Below are 8,437 nucleotides of genomic sequence, written 5' to 3'. Positions count from 1 at the left end.
ACTACCGAAAATGGCAGTAGTTCAAATATTATTCTATTATTTAACAGGAATATATTTACACATGAATTACATTCGATCTATCTATACAGGGTGTTTTCATATTAATTTATGTAGATTTTTTTAAAAGCCATCTATATACAAAACGACTATATTTTCAAAATGGCTGACATTAAATAAACGGTTTCCAACTGATTTGTGTTGTATTTAAGCAGTTACATCCACGTTGGAGCCATAAATAGCAGAGAATTATAAAATATGAGCTGTGGTCAACTACCAAACGATTGATTAATTCTCTTTGGATGCTACTAGTTCTGATTGCTGGCGTTTTTGGAATGAATTGCTTTTAGTAATGAAAATTTAAATCATTTAAAAATGATATTACATTTTCGATATATACTTATTCTGTTTCGACTCATCAATACATTTTTTTTTTTATATAAAATTAATGAGTAAAACACTAAAATATTAAGGAAATATAAAAGGTTTTTCATTTTTCAATTCAACTTTTATATTGAGGTAAATATTTGATTATTAAACATAAATATTTAAGAGCAGGTATGGCCTAGGTATAAAGGTGCATCTTAACTGATGATTGCGGTTTCAACCTAGGTAAGCACTACTGCATTTCGAATTCCTTAATTTGTTTTAAATTTATCCCGTGCCCGGCGGTGAAGGAAAACATCGTGAGGAAACCTGCATGTGTCTAATTTCAACGAAATTCTACCACATGTGTATCCGCTAACCCGCAATGGAGCAGCGTAGTGGAATTAGCTCCAAGTCTCCTCAAAGGGAGAGGAGGCCTTACCCCAGCAGTGGGGCATTTAGATGATGTTACTTTATTCTTACTATTATGTAAAATATGTTATTATTTTTGATTTAATCAAAATCAATATTAATATCAATGAAGATATAGTTGTATATCTCTTTTAATATGTCGAAGTTTGGTCGTTACAGAATTGGAATTTAGAGCGTTTATTCAAACTTTCATATAAGTTTGTTTCAAGTTATTACTTTGTTGAAACAACGAATGCTTAAGTTTCTCTTGTTCTAAGCCGTAAGTTTAACGAACTTCACTGGCCTAGCTTAATACGGGTCATTTAAATTTTTGATTTTATGTTTGTTGGAAACCGTTTTAAACAAACATTTTATTTAATATTGTCTTTATGTTCCACGAGAATCGTTTTAGAAACATATTCATTACCTAATGATTTATTTACAGTCTTCACAGTTTGCTTACAAATGAACAATGAAACATTTTTAATATCTATAAATAATTACGCGTGTTGTTTCGTTCGTCGATGTCTTTCAAGTCGTGTATCTTTTCGGATACGCGGTATCTGAAAGAACACGTATTTAGATCAAATGGAATGATTTATGGTAATGTCAATTTGAATAGTACTTTCGTACGGTCTGTTGTATGAGTTGTTCAAATTATCTATATTACATACTTTGAACGTTTTTTTCTTCTAACCGTATTCACTGGTGTTGCTTCGATACACAGCACGATTAGCCTCGTGCTGCACGGGTACCTGAATAGAAAGAAAATAAGGTTAGTTTTTTTTTTTTTTTTTAATAAAACTGCTTGTAGTAAAATATACAGTCCAAGACTGACACTCATTATTATATATATTTTTTTTAAATATTGCTTATTCATTCAATGTCAATTTAGAATTGTAGGCTTTAGCTTAATTGAAAATACATAATTATTTTTTTAAATGCAACAAAATTTTGTGTATATATATATATTTTTTTAGTTATGCATCGATAAATATATTGATATTATATGATTATATAATGTAAATGTTTTATGCGTCACAAACGTGATATTGTTTTAAATACTATTATAATATAAGTTGTTTAAAAAATAGCACGATCATCTTATACACAGACATTATGTCATTACAATTGTCATACAATATTTACTAAAAACCGTACAAAAATTTACAAATAGCTGAAAATTAACAAAATTCGAATCGAAACTATTATTACTCAAATCATATAAAACCTTACTCGCTTTCATGTTTCTATTACATAATGACAACTTTTCACGTTCGGTTGTGATTTTTGGTCGAGCCAGCCAGTGTATATATTCATAATACGTGACCGAAATCTAAGAGCGATCCCAAAGCGACTGCATACGAATGACTGTTATAATATTTCTTGAAGGAAGTCGTATTTATCGTGAAAATAACCATCAAGGAGTTGGTGTGTTTCAGTACAAGGTTATCAATTAGGCACAGGGGACATATTAACACCTCAAGTGAAATGGTCGGCACCATATTATCGCTGAAATAGATTATTTTATATGAATATGTATAAGGTGATTTAACCTGATAATGTCGGCCTAACCTTTGGCCAATCTCAAGAGAGACTCACTAACTACGCAAGACATATTACTGTAGTGTACAAGTGTTATACATCCTCATAATCCGATAGGACGGCGAATCCGACACGATCGGAAAAAGTTTAGGTGCAGGAACAACAACTTTAGATACATTGCAAAGTACAGGAGTGTGCACCCTTTCAGCTTATAGAATTTATGATTTTTCGACAGAAAATCTCTTGTCTGGTGTTTGAATCCACGATGAAGATTTACGGCCGAAGCAATGTTTTATAACTAGCAACAAAATCAATGAGATAGTCAAAGACATAATCCATAGGTACAATTAAAGAAGGTATGCGTTTTCATTGTAACTTTGGAAAAAAAAAGCAAAGGTAGACGAAGAAAACTCGTGTGGTCGACGTTGGAAGACGCGCAGAGCTAGTCAGTTCGCGACAATGACAAATGTGTTAAATCGATGAAAATAAAAATCTATGATCGTGATTTTACCGCAATTATAATACAGACAATTTGAAACGGTACTTTTGAATTGCATAATACTGCAAATCCTATTTAACCTACAAAAGAAAATGTTTCTATAGATAGAAAATCGTTTGAAAAGAGTCGCGGGCAGAACAGCTCGTGCAATAATAACACTCTAAAAAAACACAATACAGATTTATCGAATTAACGTAACCGAATATTTTCGATGTTCCAATTTCGAATTAAGAAATGAGAATAAAATTTTCGAGAGAGAATATTGTTTCATTGAGTTGAGCAAAAAATCAGATGACCTAAATACGACACAGGTCGCATTGAAGCCTCGTGGGTTATTTTTCTGTTATATAAGTCATGTCGTAAAGCTATGCCTTACGATCGTCTGCTTAAAGAGGAGGCAGTGTACATCGATTCAGCTATTTTTTTACGCAAACATTACTTAAACCCAATCGTTTTTTATGCTTTCAAATGTGCTTTGATAAACTCCTTTTGAGTTCCATTTTTTTTTTTAAATAGGCGATATATATTAGACGATAGAGTTAGAGAGATTTTAATAATACTTGAATCAATCATTAATTATAGTCTGCTACAATTATGTTACATGTCCTGTTTTATTTGAAATGAAATTCCATAATACGAAATATATATTTCGTAGTCCTTCTTATATTTGTAAATTTACTCACGTTTCTTGGTCCAGTAACTTATTCGAACGCAGTGAAGAGGCAAGTCCGAATTTACTCGGGTTGCTTGTGTGCCAAGCGTCACAGAACGCGTCCATAGCTGGTTCGCCCGTTGGATTCGCACCGTGCCACACCGCTTTTGTTGGCCTGTTTGAAACAATCGTTTTATATCATATTATTATAAAGAATCAGAATATATTTTCTAACACAGAAGTTTTTTCATGATTATTGCTATTGGAATTATTTTTTTACTCAGTGGTAGAGCTTTGTGCAAGCATATCTGAATAGATACAACCCACACATATTCTACCGCCAAACAACAATGCTCAGTATTGTTGTGTTCCGGTTTGAAGGGCGAATGAACAAGTGTAATCAGGATAATTTTTTTTAAAGTATAATATAATTTCTTTATAAAAATCTATTCGCTCGAAAATGAGTCAGAAATTATAGTAAATAAAAAAAGATATATTTTGAAATGAATAAAATTGTTCATAAATACATAATATCGATAACGATCGAAGGGTGAAACCACGACTGATTTTGTTCCAACTAGTTATTATAGTTTACGAGATATTAAATAAATATACGGTATACTCTCTGCTACAATGTTTATGTGGACAATAATTGATGCTTATATGTTTTTTTATGTTGACTGTGGTTTTAAATTATTTTCGTATCAAAAAAATATTTGTATCGATCTATCTACAAGTAAATTTACTAATATATTTGTTATAATCATTAATCAATGAATAATATAGTTATATTAATCGCATTTAACAGACAGCACCAAAATTAAAAAAGAAAGGGAATTTGGTACAAATAACACAATATTTGTAAATGTCGTAAATGTAGACGGAAGCATCACCCTATTTGAGGAATATGAATCTTTCAGCTATAAAAAATGAGATAAGTGATCACACCATCGAAATTGCAATACCTGGTTGATACCTGGACTATACCAGGATGAAAATCTTTGCTCGAGCCGTTAGAAGCAAATTTAAATAATAAACTTCTCAGGTAACTGTGCTGCAACCATATCGGAAATCATAAGGTCGTAAATGCTATTACTATAATAGAAATATTTATGAACCATTTTAAGGAATAACTAAGTGTCCTATTTATCCCTCCAATTATGCCTAAATTTTGTGTTCAGTTGTGTCCGTTATCCATTGAACTACTAACGACTACTTGTATGTTATCTGTATGTTGTAATAAAAGATAAATATATACCTAAAAGCTATCAATATTAACTTAAACAAAAAAGGAACACTTGGTCTGTGGAAATTAAAAATAAAAGTAATTTAAAATAAAAAAAATCTACTATTTTGCGTGATTGGCATACACAAATTGTTTAAAAAAAAAACCAATCCTATCTCTAACGGTGCTTATGTACATGAGCCTTTATATTATAGGAAGAGATAAACTGCAATCACAAAATAAACAATGAAATTTTAATAAATACAATATATCATTTCTATCCAACCGTTCTTTGTTATTCCACAACTAATTGAACACGTCACTGTACAACTTACCAATCTGGATCTGTCATCACGTTCTTGCCATTGAAGCTGTAAATCTTCGGCGCATGCGTGAACAGCGCACCTGATCCATCAAACATTTCACCCCAGGAATTGAACAACATGTCTCCTCTTATATTCATTACTGGCATTTCTCTATCCACCCAACTCACAATTGCGTCGATATTTTGAACCCTTAATAAAAATATACATAATACATTAAAAAATTAACATAATTTAACTAAATATCGTCGTGACGTCACGTGCTTGATATCCAAGTATTTTTGTTTTTATTTTTGATTACCTATTAAGCTGATTAAGAAACAAGCACATTTTAAATTTCCAATTTAGTACAAAAACATTTAAAGTTAGGTTGAGCGAGTATATAAATGTCTCTGATTCTTGTTGTATTGATATTACGAATACTTCGAAAGTTTCTACAAAACTAATTTCGAACAAAAATTAAAATAAGACCGTTGTATGAATTATTATAGAAAAAAAAACTACTATTATTTATATCACCAGTATAATTACGTAAAATGTTTTTACAATAAAGGTTGTAAAATAATTACTGTCGGACAGTAATACCGTCGTTTTAAGGACGATAAAACAAAAGGTCAAAACTAAGCCTTGGCATAAAAAAGTTAAAATAAATTAAAATCTTGAATTATATATGTAACTGAAATCATTTATACGAGATTTAAAGCAAGACCATGCCGTAGTAATATATAGTAAGATAAGACGGTAATATATTGAAATTTAGAATATATATTATAATACTTTAACGGGCATTTGAACTAAAACTTGTTACTAAAGCTACTAAAATGTACCGACTAAAAAACAAGTTAATGCAATATACACATTATATTATTAAAAAAAGTCTCTGTATTAAAATTTAAACAAAATAGCGGAAGGGGACTAACAACTGCGCTCTTTAAAAGGTTTCGTTCGGCGACTTCGGTTAAAACGTTTCAAGTAATTTTCGAGTAACTTCGAGGTTTTACATCGAGTACCATGAAAGTTCAAGTTGTCATTTCTATTGTGGGCTATCGCGAAATGGTTTTTACGGTGAAAATATATATACATAATATTCAAACTCAACCTGAAATGTAACTTTATATTATTATATAATTTTATATGTTCTTATGTTTAAATATTTAAGCGTAATGTAGTTCATTTGTTTTACTCTAAATAAATATTTACTAAGTTATATTCAAAATATATTTTTTAAAACTTTGTTGGTTAATATTCTATGTCAAGTTGACTTTAATCGTTTTGGGTGGTTTTTTATGTTGAATTTCAGAAGGTTTTATCATGTGATATTACTAACTTAGCTGTAATTAGCTTATATAATTTAGAAATGTATTTTTTTTTTATTTGATGTAATATTATATCTACTGTTGGTTGTCCGAATGAAAATAAATAATTAATAAATATCCAATATAAAAAAATCGAGTCGAAAGTCATAAGATTGAAAAATTTAGTTTATCTACATCTATAATGAATATCCTACATAATACTAGCAAAGTATCTATTTATTATATAAAATCTAAAAAATAAAAATTATCTTAAAAACCACTTAGAGATTTTCGTACTTATAAATTTTAAGCAAATAACTTTAAAATAACTCATGAGGGAACGAAATAATTTCACCGTTAGTAACATAGTTTACCCATTGACATGGGAACAACAAACAAACGTAATTCATTTCTACATTATATATGTAACTATTATATATATACATATATATACTATAAAATAAAAATTACCTCGAAGCAATAAATGCGTGAAAATTGCCCTCAAAGCCGGCTCTCTCAGCTTGTCTGTGACAATCGTAGTTCGTACTGCTTACTCCGTGTAAATCTCCCGTGTGAGGTTCATTTAATGCCACTAAACGTAACTGGTCAATAAAAAAAAACAATTATTAATAGGGCGAATGAGCCAGTGCAACTACAGGCACAAGAGACAGCAGAAGAAGAGGCAACATAATTCCCAAGGTTGGTGGCGCATTGGCCATATAATAAATGGTTAATATTTCCTATAACGCCAATACCTATGGGGCGCTGGTGACCACTTTCCATCAGTAGCCAATTTTCCCGTTTGCACCTATATCATTAAAGAAAAAGACCAATATTGTTTATGATTCTTTATGATGCAATTATGTTACATAGACTTAAATGATTTACATGAAATTCAAAATAATAAATAGTATATCATATAAATATAGAAATAACATTACACCCACATAACACTAAGTAGGCTTGGAATGGCAACTTTGATACACACTAAGATAATAATAAAAATTGCTGTATATATTACAGCGGTTGCAGTTGGTTGTTTTCACAATCATTCTTATCAAACACCAATGCCCAATTAAAAATACGATAATATTTCAATGTTAACAGTATCCTTTTAGACTTAATTTAGAGACTCAATTTGTTGGCCCAACACATTGGACCAACGTGAGGCTTTATAATACGTGGGAACAAAGTACTTATACTAACATGCTATTTAAATTAATATTTTATATATTGATAATCAAAAAAAAATAAGTTTAAAAAACTATCTCTAAAAAGTACAAAATATTTGATTAGACTGCAGTTAAAATAGCACGAGGTTGGGCACCATTTATAAATATTTTTATTATTAGTACGGATTAAACAAATATTTATATCAGATCAATAAGATTATACCAATATATAATGTGTAGTATTTCCATAAAATATATATTATTATTAACATTAAAAAAAATATATATATATTTTCTTACCACAGGACCTCCACCGCCAGAGTTCTTGTTATGAACTAGGCTAGACGTTTCTAGAATGCTCTGCAACGGCGTTAAGGTTGGACCTTTGCCGAGTGGACTCTGAACTTCCAGCAGCGATCCCATCTGTTTTGAAATAAAATTATGTATATTAATATGAATTAAGTAATGAATTTAGAACATATTTTTTCAATTATTATATTATTTCTTTTACTTAATATACAAAATATTTCCTTTAATGCGGTTGTCAAAGACAATATCTTTATTCAATATTAAATATATATAATTTTTTTAATGAATAAGTTCATGTTACACACGTATTAACTTGTTCAATATATTTATGACACCAGACGAAATACCAGATTTGAACCCGCTTCCTTCTATCGCGGTTACTTGATAAGGATAGAACAGGACAAATATATTTTTGTTATTTCATCATATATTTACCAATATTAAATGACAGACGAAAGAGCTCAGGCCCAGGTACAATGTCTTTACGGAATTTCCGAAGCATGGGAATGTACCAACTACTAATTCCTAGACTCCAAGCTGTTACTCAGTATTTTTAGCTAGAGACACTCAATAACCTTTTATAGGACTAAGCCGGCGTTTGAACTCAGTTTCTCGGGTTCTGCGGCCTTATAACGAGCAACTA

The 8,437-nt window shown here is 30.3% G+C and overlaps 1 protein-coding gene across 7 annotated transcripts in view; it reads right to left on the bottom strand.

Annotated features, from left to right (window-relative positions):
• Positions 1-927: 927 nt before the first annotated feature.
• LOC113394008 (collagen alpha-1(XXIII) chain-like) overlaps positions 928-8,437 on the bottom strand; it is a 66,730-nt gene continuing 59,220 nt past the window's right edge. For all 7 annotated transcript variants that reach the window (XM_064217390.1, XM_064217391.1, XM_064217392.1 and 4 more), the window contains 6 exons: positions 7,786-7,908; positions 6,785-6,915; positions 5,031-5,210; positions 3,502-3,645; positions 1,449-1,529; positions 928-1,337 (listed from right to left, as the gene is read on the bottom strand). In XM_064217390.1, the coding sequence (XP_064073460.1) occupies positions 1,265-1,337; positions 1,449-1,529; positions 3,502-3,645; positions 5,031-5,210; positions 6,785-6,915; positions 7,786-7,908 (732 nt within the window). In that variant the 3' untranslated portion in view covers positions 928-1,264. The remainder of the gene's footprint in view (positions 1,338-1,448; positions 1,530-3,501; positions 3,646-5,030; positions 5,211-6,784; positions 6,916-7,785; positions 7,909-8,437) is intronic.

The sequence above is a fragment of the Vanessa tameamea genome, chromosome 16 (genome assembly GCF_037043105.1).
Source record: "Vanessa tameamea isolate UH-Manoa-2023 chromosome 16, ilVanTame1 primary haplotype, whole genome shotgun sequence".
Classification (NCBI taxonomy): Eukaryota; Metazoa; Arthropoda; class Insecta; order Lepidoptera; family Nymphalidae; genus Vanessa; species Vanessa tameamea.
This window is presented reverse-complemented; position numbering and strand designations above follow the sequence as displayed.